This window comes from Rhizophagus irregularis, chromosome 6, assembly GCF_026210795.1.
Source record: "Rhizophagus irregularis chromosome 6, complete sequence".
Taxonomy (NCBI): Eukaryota; Fungi; Glomeromycota; class Glomeromycetes; order Glomerales; family Glomeraceae; genus Rhizophagus; species Rhizophagus irregularis.
This window is the reverse complement of record NC_089434.1, coordinates 5,356,444-5,370,795: the sequence shown is the minus strand read 5'-3', so window position 1 is coordinate 5,370,795 and position 14,352 is coordinate 5,356,444. Positions and strand designations below refer to the sequence as shown.

At 28.3% G+C, this 14,352-nt stretch overlaps 5 protein-coding genes across 5 annotated transcripts; 2 read left to right on the top strand and 3 right to left on the bottom strand.

The window, feature by feature from the left end:
- The first annotated feature begins 2,582 nt into the window (after positions 1 to 2,582).
- Positions 2,583 to 5,353, top strand: OCT59_026799 (uncharacterized protein). The gene is made up of 8 exons (XM_025326622.2): positions 2,583 to 2,773; positions 2,858 to 3,138; positions 3,220 to 3,363; positions 3,453 to 3,532; positions 3,607 to 3,739; positions 3,821 to 4,117; positions 4,194 to 4,822; positions 4,935 to 5,353. Exons 1-7 carry the CDS (start codon positions 2,665 to 2,667, stop codon positions 4,473 to 4,475), a joined length of 1,326 nt encoding a protein of 441 aa, XP_025175280.1. The 5' UTR covers positions 2,583 to 2,664; the 3' UTR covers positions 4,476 to 4,822; positions 4,935 to 5,353.
- Positions 5,354 to 5,559: 206 nt separating this feature from the next.
- OCT59_026798 (uncharacterized protein) lies at positions 5,560 to 7,205 on the top strand (the record flags this gene model as incomplete). Its single annotated transcript, XM_066143457.1, has 9 exons — positions 5,560 to 5,563; positions 5,710 to 5,720; positions 5,803 to 5,861; positions 5,930 to 6,067; positions 6,142 to 6,159; positions 6,247 to 6,258; positions 6,353 to 6,475; positions 6,556 to 6,576; positions 6,829 to 7,205. The coding sequence occupies 9 exons, from the start codon at positions 5,560 to 5,562 to the stop codon at positions 6,950 to 6,952; spliced, it is 510 nt and encodes a 169-aa protein (XP_065992975.1). The 3' UTR covers positions 6,953 to 7,205.
- Positions 7,206 to 9,073: 1,868 nt separating this feature from the next.
- OCT59_026797 (uncharacterized protein) lies at positions 9,074 to 10,239 on the bottom strand. Its single transcript, XM_025318801.2, has 2 exons — positions 10,139 to 10,239; positions 9,074 to 10,035 (listed from the first exon to the last, which is right to left on the bottom strand). The coding sequence occupies exon 2, from the start codon at positions 10,025 to 10,027 to the stop codon at positions 9,689 to 9,691; it is 339 nt and encodes a 112-aa protein (XP_025175282.1). The 5' UTR covers positions 10,028 to 10,035; positions 10,139 to 10,239; the 3' UTR covers positions 9,074 to 9,688.
- A 683-nt stretch (positions 10,240 to 10,922) lies between these two features.
- OCT59_026796 (uncharacterized protein) lies at positions 10,923 to 11,563 on the bottom strand (the record flags this gene model as incomplete). Its single annotated transcript, XM_066143456.1, has 2 exons — positions 10,923 to 11,310; positions 11,535 to 11,563. 2 exons carry the CDS (start codon positions 11,561 to 11,563, stop codon positions 10,923 to 10,925), a joined length of 417 nt encoding a protein of 138 aa, XP_065992974.1.
- Positions 11,564 to 12,141: 578 nt separating this feature from the next.
- On the bottom strand, positions 12,142 to 13,117 carry OCT59_026795 (uncharacterized protein; the record flags this gene model as incomplete). Its single annotated transcript, XM_066143455.1, has 3 exons — positions 12,142 to 12,168; positions 12,243 to 12,266; positions 12,905 to 13,117. The coding sequence occupies 3 exons, from the start codon at positions 13,115 to 13,117 to the stop codon at positions 12,142 to 12,144; spliced, it is 264 nt and encodes an 87-aa protein (XP_065992973.1).
- Between the last annotated feature and the right edge of the window lie 1,235 nt (positions 13,118 to 14,352).

Here is a 14,352-nt window from a genome sequence, read left to right as displayed (position 1 = left end):
TAATATTTATAGGTAGAATCCTTCATTCCTCATAATATAAGTATTATTAATTGTGTCTTAAGTTTATAAAGCTTAATTTAATATCATAATTTTTTTTCATACTAATTTTCTCAAGATTAAATCATAGCCGCTTTTATATTTGATTTGAACCTTACGCAGCAATCGCAGCATCAAAGACGTATGAAACACAATAAGGGGGGATACGCGGACGCGTTCATTTCAATATCTTGGCATAAATAATATACACCCTATTTTCTTTTGTTCATATGCATGGAACAGTCGAACATACGCTTCAATCAAAATAGTTAGTCCAAAAAGATTTTACATTTGCGAACGTATGATAGTAATAAAATATACAATGATTTTATTGAATAAAAGTAAATAAAATAATGTGACACGGAATAAAGTTTCCGTGAAATATATACTGTATGTATATAAATTTATAAGAAGGACTGGAAGCTTAGATTAGATTGATCAATTTAGACATATGACTAATTGAATGAAATAAAGAAAAATAGAAATAATTTGCGACTTATTAGACATAAGTGGATGTTAAAATATCATTAATTATTGAAAAAAAAAAAATTAGTGATGATGGAAATTCTTTCAAAAGTTCCGTAATTGTATATATACGCATATAGTGTACAACAAAAAGAAAGTTTTTAGTGGCTCTCATTAATTTACTAAACTATATTGCATTGAGAACTTTTGCAAATCATAATAAATTTTCCGATTTGAACTCACTTAAAGATTTATGGGGCGTTCTGGCCGTTCTGTGTATCTGCATCTGTAAAAAAAAGATTTATTGATATAAACCTATTTGAATATGAAAAATGTCGATCAGCGATCCTCTATCAAATTTGGTTTATCAACAATTACACTTTAAACAAAGGACATGAATAAATAAATACATCATATGCATATAGTAAGCATATGACATGATTAAAAAAAACTCTAATATTTTATTAGACGTAGGGTTCAAACAGTTTATTTTGCATAAATAAAAACCAAAATGTGTTTACAATTAACATGTATTATATCATCATCACAATATTTTAGTGTTACGTGAAAATGTTAGAAATAAGAATATTAAAAATGGCATAATTAAAAATTTATTACTAGAATAAGAAACGGGGTCCGTTGTGGGGCCTGAAGTGTCGCTACATTCGCACCAATAATTTTAGTGATATATTTCTTTATGAACTTCTTTTAATCTAATTTTACGCATTTTAATCGCACTTGTACTTTGTACTTGGAGGTTTGTTAATTTATTAGAATTTCACTTAGATTTTATTTACTGGAGTTTTTTCTTGTAATTACAATTAAATCACAATGTAAAAAATGTAATAGAATGATATTTATTACTATAATAATGTGTATACGGAGACGGGTCTTCACTATAAATGCTGTCTTATACTATTTATAGTCTAATCTGATCCCTAAACCTTATTTTATTTTATTTTATTTTTGGAGAACAAAAAAATCACATCTGCGCAGTGATATGTGGCACAAATTTTTATTGGCTGTAAGAACTGATCTTTTATCTATTAGTCCTCCGCTTACGCTTCGGAATTCCCGTAAATCAATTTATTAGATACATGTAATAATAATTAAGGGGTTCTTAATTTTAATTTTGGAAATTTTATTTTTATTTTTTTATTTTTATTTCACAAAGTGAACGAGGTTACAGTACAAATTACAAAGAAATTAATAACTAAAATCAAAAGTAAGGCGATGTTATCTTGGTGGTAAAAATGAGAGAGAACGGGAGCTCCGCCGGATAACACAATGTAAAAAAAAGGGTACTTCTAATTACATCTGTATTTTTCTTTATCAAGCAATACTATACGTAAATACTGTCAGGTATAGAATGCTGTTGTTAGATAAAGATCCTTCGTATAAAAATTATTTCATTTTCATTCAATCGAAAATGAAAGTCACGATACAAATTATTTATACGTAAGCCAAAAAAATGAAATGGCCTAGTAGTCTAGTACGTTCTAAGTGATATTCGTAAGATTTGTCACGAGATCGGCGATCGTGTATTTCTGGAAGGTTCTTCCGATAGGAATTTGTGTAATCATTGTATATTTCTGAAAACGGTATTTTGACACGACGAGCCTGTGATTGGGCGAAGGAACAGTCGCTTTGTCGAAGCTCTAAGATATTAGTAATGAATGTTGTAGGTTTGTAAAGACGCAGAACAGCCTGAGAAACAGGTGTGGTGGTAAAACGGTCATAATGTATTTTGGGAAGAACTTCGTGGGTTTGTTGGAAGAAGTAAAGTAACGATTGTTCCTAACTTTTACTCTTTTAGCACGAAAATATAAATAACCGAAAAAAAATGAAAAGGTAGTTGGTAGCGGTAAAGTATGTTTGGAATATGTTAAGTAGTATAAAATTCTAACTTAATGAACTGGAAACGTTGGGTCAGTCGACCCCTATATAGTCACACCCTTCGGGCGGTTGGGCCAACGTAGAGGTCTGCTACTGCACCATGTGACCATGCAGATCATTTACAAATAAAGCATGTGACGCAAATTCGCGATAAATATTCATAATATTCTATTCGCGTCTTTCTTGTAAACACTGCGCATAAGTAAACACTACAACTTATTTTCGTATTTTCTTGTATTTTCTTTATTTTTGTTAAAAAAAATAATAATGTCCAAGAATTTAGAAATTGAAACACCGAATTCTTTTTCTTTCCTCGCTCCACGTTACAGAAACTTGAATAATAGTGCAACTTTTAGTCAAGGAGATTCTTTTTTTGGTACATTGAACGAATTTTTTTTCGAAGCATTTAATATGGTTTTGTTATTAATTTTATTAACTACACGTTTCCTAAATCCCATAGGTTCCTCAACAAGTTCCGCAACAAGGAGACTAACCCTTCTTACACCGTCAAGGGATTATGCTAAATTTATAATTGAGAAACTTACTACTAAGAGTCCTTTGAGAGAACCAAAAAGAATAAAATTTCTTGATAATCTCGACGTAAAAGCCAGTGATGATAAAAATAATGAACTGCCAGTTGTAAACTTTTTAGAAAAACCTGTAAACGAGGTTATTATCAAACCTACTAATATTGATAAACAAATAAAAAAATATCTTGGTCGTAAATCTCAAGGGATTCGGGTATGAATATTCGTATAATACCTAATCATATAATCATATTCTTATTCAAATAGTCAATACCTTTGTTATTTATATTTTAAGAAACGACAACAACTTATCAAAAGATTTAACGCGAGAAAGTGTTCGGATGCGCGTAAATCGCCAATTATTTCATTGGCAGAGCGTATACAACAATTTATAGAAAAAACTCCAGACAAACTCAAACCAAAGCTTGTGACAATGAGAGTAAGGGAACATGTCATTTCTGATAGTTATAATTAAATTAAATTTAACTAAGCTAAATTTAACTAAGCTAAAAAATTTAAATTTTATAGTCTACATCGAATTATGTTAATCTTCCTACAAAAACGAAGTCTCCATTCTTGCGCACTAAATTAAGGGCTGAAAGAACCAGGTAAACTTAATTAAATAAAGAGTTTTTCTCCATTTTATATTTTATATATTAAATATTTATAATAATTTCTATAGATTGAAGAACAATGAAAATGGAATTAATAATAATAAAATACAATCAAAACCGGTTGATAACAATTCTGGGCGCGTCAAGAAAACTGAACCTTACAAATTTAAGGCTCAACCACTTCCTAGTGGTTTACATGGTGTAAGTTACTTGACAAAATATATTTATGGTAAAAAAAAAAAAAATTTCGTTCGTATTTTAATTAATTATTTCTTATTATAGGGTTTGCCTCCGTTACCTACTACTGCGACTAAGCCTTTTAAACTAAGGACTGACATTAGAGGAGAAAAATACCAACAATCTTTACGTGAAAAAATTACAAAGGAAGATTTACCATTTCGTGCAAGACCAGCGCCTAATGTGGTACCTTATCGTCCGAAAAAATCGGATAAACCTATAACGAAAACTGTTGAATTCAAACTTCATTCCGATGAACGTCTTGAAAAACGTAAGGTATATGATAAACAGAGAAACTTACGTGAGCAAGAAGAAAAGATACGAAAGCAAAACGAAGAGGAGGTACGATATAAAACATTTTTATTTGAGAAACGATGATCATAAATAAATTCGAAATGCATTTAAAAATTATAATCAGGAACGTAATAAACGAGAAATTCGAGAAATTCGTCAATTGAGAGCCGAATTAGTACACCGTGCTCAGCCAATCAAAAGGTATGCGCCCGTCAAAATAGAATTTAACAGAAAAGTAACCAAACCCGTTTCACCACTGATTGGGGAGAAAAGACGTATAAAATTACAAGCATTAAATGAACCTAATACGATGTCGGAGAACGTTTCAACAGCAAAAATAGTTCCCCAATCCAAAAATAATAATAGAAAGCTACTAAAAAAGAATGGAAAGGAAAATAATAACTAGTAGATGGTTGACAAATTTGAAAAAAACACTATACAATTAAATTAATCATTTGAAATAAAAAATCAATTTCAAATCTAACGGAAAATGATCGACAAAAAAATTAGTTGTTACTACAATGTCGTCATAAATTTTTTATTTTTATTTTTAATTCACAAAACGAACGGAGTTACAGTAAAAATTACCGAGTTCTACATACTAAGACTAAAAGTAATTCGATAAACTGATAACCAAAACACGACTGTACCTTACGGAAACAGGATGTTGCCACCTTGATTGGAAGAGAAAGAAAGAACAGAACCACCTTCTGAACCTACAATGTCTTCATAAATGATTCCGACTTTTTTCCAGTAAGATCACCTCCCGAATCTCATTATTCCTCTCGTTTTCAAATATGCTCTCATACAAACTTACCTCCGCTTTCCTCAACTCAGCTTACATATTATTGCACACTCCCACTAGAAATCTATCGTCACCTTATCGAAAAATTGTTATCTGAAGATGGTTTACTTATGTTAAGCCGTGGTTTGGCTTACGTAGTGCACTACTAAAAATTTATTCTGATAAAGAATCTTTAGTAATATTACTGAATGCTAATGGACACGAGTTAAACTTTATTAAAGAAGAACTTGCTGAATGTGGTTGTCAAGAATCCTGGACTTCGCGTTGTTAATAATGAAACTAATTCTAGAGAAAGGTTAATTCACGATAAGAGAATTGAGAAGGAGTAAATTTATAAAGATTAATAAAGATTAGAAATGAAAGATTAGTAAAATTAAAATTTTTAATAAGTAAAAGCTATGAAGAAAAGAAAATCGGAAATAAGGATGGATTTAATGGAACGCAAATTTAAATATATCTGATATTATTGTATCAAGGAAAAAAAAAAGAGAGAAAATAAAAATGATCAATGAATAAAGAATCATAATTTAAAAGTATTTATTTAATTTATTTATAGATCAGAATTATACGTTTCTGGTCTATAACTTCAAGAATACTTATAATTGATCTTTTACAAAAACTTATCTGATTACTAGAATTTTAGTTATGCACGCTGAAAGGTATTGCATATTTTTTTCTTTTACAAATGGGTGATACCTTTTTTGGTTATATCTTTGTTGGACAAGTTTTTTGTTTATGTATAAATTTAACATCGAATTGATTAACATATGTACTTCTTTTGCTTTAGGGTGAATGAAACTTCAACAGAAGTATTCATCTTGAGAATATTTAAAAGAAGAGAATAAGGTACATACCTTCATGCTTTTCTTATTACTCTAATATATAATTTGTTTTTTTAATATCGTTATGCTCCCTGTATTTATTGTAGGAGGGATTTATAAAGTCATTTATTTCATCAGGATTATCACCTTTACAAACTTCAATTACGTAAAGTTTTTTTATATCCGAGGTTTGTCTTGTATTTATGTTCACCAGATTTCATGTGATGTGATAAGGGATTGCTTAGAACAGCGTAAAGCGGATGTAGCAGGATTGTATCAACCTTTAAACCCATCAATGAACGAAATTCAACAGGCTATTACCAAATGTATTGAAGCTTGTTTAAGTGAACAAAAAAGGGGGATGGAAATTGGGTAAGTTATAAAATTTCCAGTATTTTTATTTTAACCGAAAGTTTGTGATTAATTCAACGTTGATGATTTATCAGTAGAAAATTCATTTCGATGTAATAATAAAACGACAATTTGGAACCTGTCTGGCATCGTGTCAGATCAAAAACTAAGTTGATAGTTAATGATTTAACTACTCTAAGAAAGTTACTTGGGTATGTATTTGATTAAGTTTTTTCGTTAATTTCTTTTTGGGTTCTTTTTTGAATTTAACTGAATCAACTTTTAATATTATTGTTACTTGGTTAGTTATGGTTGCGTATCATTTAATAGTTTTTTAGAAACCATTATTACAAGTCAAACTCCCACTTCTGCTTTATCACAACAACAAGAATCTCCTTGGTTATCTTTGGATGCTGTACGATTTTTAGTGTAATTATATTCATAGATATATTTTTACAAAGTTTACGTTTGACTGGTTATACAAATTTATCGGGGTTTACTTTATTTAGGTGGCGAAAAGATGTGTATTCGTTCGTACATCAACTACAAATCCTACAGATAATACTCAAAAAAATTCTTATTCAAACATATCCGACATCAAAATTACCTCCGGATATACAGCCTGTATTAGAAGAAGTTCCAAAATGGAATTTATTGGCAGAAATATTACAAGAGATTGAATAAGATATAACAAGTCACGCTACTGAAACTTCAAGAAATTCTTCCGAAGAAGATTTAGATCATTTAAACAATACTATATTGATAATGATGGAAAATGAAAGGGAATATTCACAACTAAGGGAGTATTTATCAACTATGCATATTGCTGAAAGACAAGGATTGGATAAAAGTAGTATTATGTTGGAAAGATTACTAAAAAATTATTTAAATGGAAAAGTGGAATGAGTAAAGTGAGTAAAAATTTGTTTAATGAAAATGGTAAAGAAAGATGTAAGGAAGTAAATAGTTTAAATTTAATTAAATTCCTTTAAGAAAAGCTCAAGAATAGCGAATTTGTGATTATTAAATTACATTATTATTTTTTTTTAAAAAAAAAAGTTCTTATTCTTACATATAGCACAAATTTTTTAAAAAAAATTTTTGCCTATTTGATAATCATAATCAAAATATTTTTTGTTTTTAAATATACAAACTTCCTAAAAAAACTTATTAGCTGTAATTTTTACCTATTATATGATTGTAAATTATGTGATCGTCATCTTCATTTTCTACAAGACATAGCCTGCACTTTACATCTCCATATAAATCATATCTCCTTTCTTTCATAATTTTCAGAGTTGGTAATAAATTGTTTATAAGTTTTAAGTGTTTAATGAAATTGTTATTTACTGATGTTGTTGTGCAGTTAAATTTTATATTCTTTTTAAATAATGCCCAAGTAACTTTTTTTTATATCATGTATATCATATCTTGGAAAATTCTTCTGTTGAAAGACCATGATGCTTCTACAAACTTACAGTATATAAATTATCTATAAATTTTCTGATATATCTGTTTACCTTTTTATCATCCCAATATAAATTATATTTTAAGTCCTTTTGTTATAAATCATTAATTATGATGCAGATTAATTTTCCTGTATCATTTTTGCTACTCTATCTGCTTTTTTATTACCTTTAACTTCTGAGTGGTTTTTGACCTTTATTAGTTTCACTTCTAAATGTTTGCTATCAATAAGATTAATTATACTAATCTACCCTTGATATAGCGAAGAAGCCATTCTGCACCTCAAATTTGTTATAGCAAGTTAACGAAAAATTTGAAGAATTTGATTGGTTACTTCATTATAGTGAGGGATATTTTATTGGCTAAGCGTCACATGATTTGTTATATCAAAATTCGCTATAGGAAGGGTAAACTGTACTAATTATGCTGTAATTGTTGTTTTTATACCATATTCATATTTTATTTTTTCTATTCATTAAATTTATTCTTATGTAATTGATGCTATCTATCGTGGCTTAAGAAACTGTAAAGATATTTGCTTTCTGACCCAGTATAGCTGATAGAATAGCTCTCAATTTTGCACATATAGATGATGGCCATTCTGTAATTAAGTTACTACATTTCAGTATTACCTTATTTTTATCATTTATTATTACCCAACCTGTACTCATGTATTTTGTGAAGGTATTTAATTTTGTATTAAAATGGTTTGTTAGCAAGCCATCTGTATATATAATATATATTAATCATATTAAATATATTGAATATTGATTTCAAGTGATGTAAAGTGACTTATTTTAATAGTAGGTAGAATTCTATTTATTTATACATATAATAAATGTCAAATTATATTAATATAATTGCTTTTTTTAAAAATATTAAATTTATACAAGTTTTACTATTATAAAATTATTTTTTATCTTATTAAGTTTATTATTATTTATAATAAATTAATTATTTAATATAACTATATAAAATAAATGGTCAAATAATTTTAATTGCTTTTTATAAAATAAAATTACTATATTTGTAATATTATAATTCTTTAAAATTTACAAAATTTGGGAATAAATTATGATTTTTTCAAAATATTTAAACTATTTAGAATAATAACAGATAATATTATTATATAAATATAATAAAAAAAAAAAAATTTTTTCTTTATAGATTTTGAATTAATATTTTTTTGAACTTTTTTTTTATTATAAAATTATATAAAATACTTTCTATCTTAATTTGAAGTTTTAAATTATTTATTATATTTGACAAATTTAAAGTTTTTCTTAATTCTTATTAATTCTTATTTTTAGCAAATAAAATATATACCTTAAAAAACATTAACATACTTTTAAATATCAACAAGATTTTATACTGCATTTTTCAATTTTTATCAAATTTAGGCCGGCATTATAAAGTTGACCGGAATTAAGCCAATTTGGCTAGAATGCATTTTTCAATTTTTATCAAATTTAGGCCGACATAATAAAGTTGGCCGGAATTAATCCAATTTGGCCAGAATTATGGATTCGAAAATCAAATTTAGCCAATAAACCCGATTTTAATAAGAAATAAATTTTATTATATGCGCGGTAATTGATATGTATGTATCATTTTTTTTTGCAAAACTATGAAAAGATGAAGGCAAACTTATTAATTCTAAGGTTGCAATAGTAGAAATTCTTAAAGAAGAAAGCAGATCACTTTATAAATTATCTGATAATATTTCTTTTATTTGTGATAAACCTCAAAAAATTCAAATTATTAATAAAAAAAATCAAACCTAGTGGTAAATTTCAATTTTATTGAGTATTGCTAAATATCACCGCTTTTGATTGTCATCTTACAAGAATTTCGGGCAGAATTAAAATAAATATGTCATGAAACTCCATTGATATTTGCTGATGCTGGTGCGGTGAAAATCACCTGTGGTGAGATTTAGCAATGCCCTTTTATTATTTCTATATAAATTTCTAAATAAATCTATTTTTCTTCTAATTTGAGATAATTATATAAATACCCCTCTTGACTTGAAAAGTATGAATAAATCCACGAAAATGAGAAAAATTGACTTTTGAGGTACAGGGAGAAGAAATTGTTCGACGTCCAGCCAAAGCTATGGTGTGATTTTTGCTTAATTTCTCATGAATATAATATACAAAAATTTCATGGAATTCTTTAATTGTTCGTGATGGTAATATGTTCTGTAGGTCTATTATATTCACAGATAGTGTCGCGATGCAGTAACAATCCACGTTCTGAATGAAATGAACGAAGGCACGCTTTACAAAGAAAATTTGGCGAAGAAGGTGTTTGGGAAGGAGAGTAAAGATTACTAGAACTTGAATTTGACGTAATATGTTCTGTAAGTCTATTACATTTACTGATAGCTTTGCGATGCAGTAACAATCCACGTTCTGAATGAAATGAACGAAGGCATACTTTACAAAGAAAATTTGGCGAAGCAGGTGTTTGGGAAGGAAAGAAAAGATTACTAGAACTTGAATTTGACGCCATTACGTTAACTAAAAAGTTATAAATACAAATTTATTAATAATAGCGCTTACGGAACAAATAAAGAATAAAATAACTTTTATAAAATATTATTATTATTATATTAACACTTACACAACTAAAATATTGTCTAATTGACCAATACCTTCTTAAAAAAAGCTTCGTATTTATCGTATTTATGAGTTTTGATTAAATACCTTAATGGATGGGTTAGACGCGGTTTATTTTTTGATGGGCCTTATTTATGATTTATCGATCACCTGTTATTTGTTACACCAGGATCGGATTTACGAAGTCTGCATAAATAAAACTTTCATGTGATATACAAACTAATAAAACTAATAACATGTTCCTAAAATGCAAAGTACACGCGCTAATCTTCCAAAAGGTGAACACGTTTAATTATGAAATCGTAGACGTCGCGTCGTAAAATCCTATAAAATCGTGACGTGATCTAGGAGTTAATTTTTTTTGCTTTCTCTTCCCAAAAAAATATTCGGTTCCGAAGGTTCAATTTTTTTCTTATAAAATAATTTTTACGAATATTTGATATTATGCGTCGGGTTTACTAACAAATATATACCTATTTATTTTTTTTAAAAATTAAAACAGGAAACTTCTGATTTAATAAACCTCACTCGAGAAAATAATTATATACTACTACAATCCAAAGTTGATAAACTCGAATAAGCGATTACGATCTCTCACAAACCAGCTTCACCTTACAAAACTTCAATATTATATATATAATTTTTTTAAAAGAAACATACAGCACAAAGCTGTATCGTAATTTCTGATATCGATTTACAAGACCGAAGTGTAATTTCTGGCAACGGATTAGGCCTTGTCCCGCGCAGTTGACGCAGCGTATAGATAAACTGAATTTACTGTACGCAGATTATTTTATACTCCATATCCCTTTCTGGATTAGTAGAGGTGTTGTTTCTTTGGGTGGATGTCCTTTTGGTGAACCTTCTTTTGGTGGAGGTGGAGGTGGTGGTGCTGGGGTTTTTGATGTTTTTTTTTGTGGGGGCCCTTTTGGCGGAGGAGGAGGTGGCGGTGCTGGTGCTTTTGGTGGCTCTTTGGGTAGAGGTGTTGATGCTGGTGCAGGTTTAGGTGGTTCTTTTGGTGGAGGTGGGGGGCGGTGGTGCTTTTGATGGTTCTTTTGGTGGGTTTCTTTTGGTGGTGGTTCTCTTTGTCCAAAAGCAAAGTTATCTGGACGAAAAAGTTGTCCAAAAGGAGGTGCTGAACTTGTAGATTCTGTATTATTAGACAAGAAGCAGTATCTTGTGACTGTTTACAAGGTTTCCAAATTACTCATTCCCTTTGTGGAGGTACTGGCTCAGTACGTTAGCCTCCGCCTCCACCAAAAGCAAGTGGCGCTGGAAACAATTTAGCAAAAGGCCATTACCTGAACTTGTGTTTATTAATACAGAATCTACAAGTTCAGCACCTCCTTTTGGCCAAAGGTTCGCCGGAAACAATTGGGCATTGGGCAAAAGGCCATTACATCGAAGGGTGCTGAACTTGTGGTTTCATAAGTGAGAAAGAAATATGTTATGAAATTTTGTTTTGTCATCATAAGAATGTCACTGTTTTATAATATTACGCTATTACATAAAGCTTTTTTATAACTATTTTGAACGTGACACGGGTTTCCCAAAAAGTAAATTGTCTATGCTGATCATTTAATAAATTTAACGAAAAACAAGAATTTTATTAAATAAATCAAAATTGACATTTAAAATCAACTTTGACGTTTTAAGTAAACTTGCAGAACAGACAAAAATACACATACTGTACTTTATGTTCCTTTTAAAATTATATTTATTAAAAAAATAAAATTATATATATTATATACTTTACATATAAAATCAGTAAATCAGTCAAATAAATCAAATAAATCTTTTATTTTGAAATTTTTATCTTTTAATCTAAATGCTAAATGTCTACAAAAAAATAAATTAACAGTCAGACCTCTGACTATCTAAAGGTAAAATTATTCTTAAATTATATTTTAGACTCATTAAGAATCTTTGCACAATTTATTACGAAAATTATAAATATACCACGTCATCCTTTTATAACCAAAACCAGCCTTTTCTTTATTACTTAAATTAAATCTCAAATTTTTTGGGCCGGTGCTTTAATTAGAAATGTTTAATTAATAACGAATAGTTATTCAATTAATATAGTAAATAATATATTGCATACTTACATTATTGAGTTTTATAAATAAAATCTGCAAATATACTATATCCAGTATAGTTCGTCGATAAAAAATATATCTAGCACAGTTCGTCGATAAGTGTTACAAAAAAAAAAATCTGCAAAAATATATCTAGCGCAATTCGTCGATGTAATAAATATTTTTTAATAAAGTCTTCCAAGCCTTATTATTTTCTTTTCTTTATAAAGGAATGAAAAATGATATTATAACATACAGAATTCAGTTAGAATCTTGTAAAAATATATATATATATATACAGTATATAATAATAATTAATAATAATAAATAATGTATTTAAATATTTAAATATTGATATAATAAAATAATAATTAATAATAAATGTTAATAATAAATAATAATAAATAATAATAATGTTTTTAAAATATTTAAATATTGATTTGATAGGAAGTAAATGTATTAAGAGGTAATTTCGAGAAAAAGTGATAAGGAATTTATAATACTGTAATAATGTAATTATAAAGGAATGTATATGAATTCAGTAAGTTTTAATACCAAAGTAGGAAAAAGAAGAAAAGATGAATAAAGTCATAAAAATTCAATCGCTGGACGGACAGCTTATTTATATAAAAAATTTTCGATTTTTTTTTTACAAAAACCAGTTAACGGTAAGACCGATTGTGTCAACTCACACATGAACTAGTTTGGTCTTTAGAGGCTTTTGGAGGCTTGCTGTTTTTTTTCGTTTTTTCTTTGTAGAAAACCGGCCAACAGTCAACGGCAAGGACGATGAAAAGGCGATTATAATTGACATCCTGTTTGATTAATTGAATTAGTTTATAATTCCTTGTGATCAAAACAACAATTTGTTTTATTAAGGCTTTAGGGGGCTTGGAAGCTTGCATTTTCTAATTTGGAATATGTTTTTAATGGGAACAAGCTGAAAAGATCGAAATCACGAAATGATCGAAAATTTTCAATAAAAGAATACATTAACATTTGAGGATAATCTGAGTCTTATGAAATTTTATTACCTTATTTATCAAAAAGGAAATTTAAAACTTTAATGATCGTCTATCGATATATTACCATATATGGGTTGGTATTAATTGATCCATCGTTTGATGGCTTTATGATGAATTTTCACACAAATAAGCCAAGCCATTTTAACGATAGGGGTGATACCCGATCCAAGTATGACAGTAGTAAATGACTTGGTAATAAATAAACAATGTTATTGTTTCCAATTTTGGCAATAGCATATGTAATAGTACGAAGTGTCAAAGTAAGTACATGTTCAAATATTTTAATTATTGAAGAGAAAAAAAACTCCAATTATTTGTAATAAGGTAATATACACTATTTATCGAAAGGTTCAATGTGAATATTCTTGCAGTTTGTCTTCGATACAAAAAAAAAAAAAGAATAAAAGATCAAAAATATTTTTTAAAATTACAAGTTATAAATTTCAAATATGATTTTCTCATCTTGTTTTACATTTATGGCAAATAGATTGATAAAAATTCTGGTTATGGATACAAATCGGACAATGGCCCTTTTAATTTATGGGTACGTATTAAAACGTAATATCCGATCGATAAACAATAGAATCTTCGAAAGCATACTTGAATGAAACTTTTCCAGTTTAAATGAAATTCTTTAAAAGGAACTACAAACATATGAAAAAAATGTATCGTATAATTTTACAAATTTTTGCGTTATGAATTTTCTATAAAAGATGCGGTAATTGTTTTTTATAATCGTTCCGATACCGGGAATTTTGCCACATATAACAAGAAATAACGCCACAAATTAACTGAATGTTCAAGAGCAATATCTCGTAGATCAACAAATTCGTTCACATTTTCACATTTGAACTTGTATGACTTGTATGTAACCTTGTTGTACGACATCAATTTTTCTGCTGAAAAATATTTTTATACATGAAAAATGATCTACAAATATATCTCTATCGATTTTGTAACTTATTGGTATAATCGTAACCTATTGGTATAATCAAGAAGAAAAAGGTATTTATTATGCGTAAAGAATTATTATAATTAAGATTAGTCATATTATTTTAGTGACGTACGTATTATACAAGTAACGTAACGCAAACATTCGACTTGATATTCCGATA

Bases quoted from the DNA above. Each gene is read 5' to 3' on its own strand.
- OCT59_026799 (XM_025326622.2), top strand. From the start codon at position 2,665: ATGTCCAAGAATTTAGAAATTGAAACACCGAATTCTTTTTCTTTCCTC. The intron at 2,774-2,857 runs GTACATTGAACG...TAAATCCCATAG, and splicing joins TCAAGGAGATTCTTTTTTTG to GTTCCTCAACAAGTTCCGCA. The intron at 4,118-4,193 runs GTACGATATAAA...AATTATAATCAG, and splicing joins GAAAGCAAAACGAAGAGGAG to GAACGTAATAAACGAGAAAT.
- OCT59_026797 (XM_025318801.2), bottom strand. From the start codon at position 10,027: ATGGCGTCAAATTCAAGTTCTAGTAATCTTTTCTTTCCTTCCCAAACA.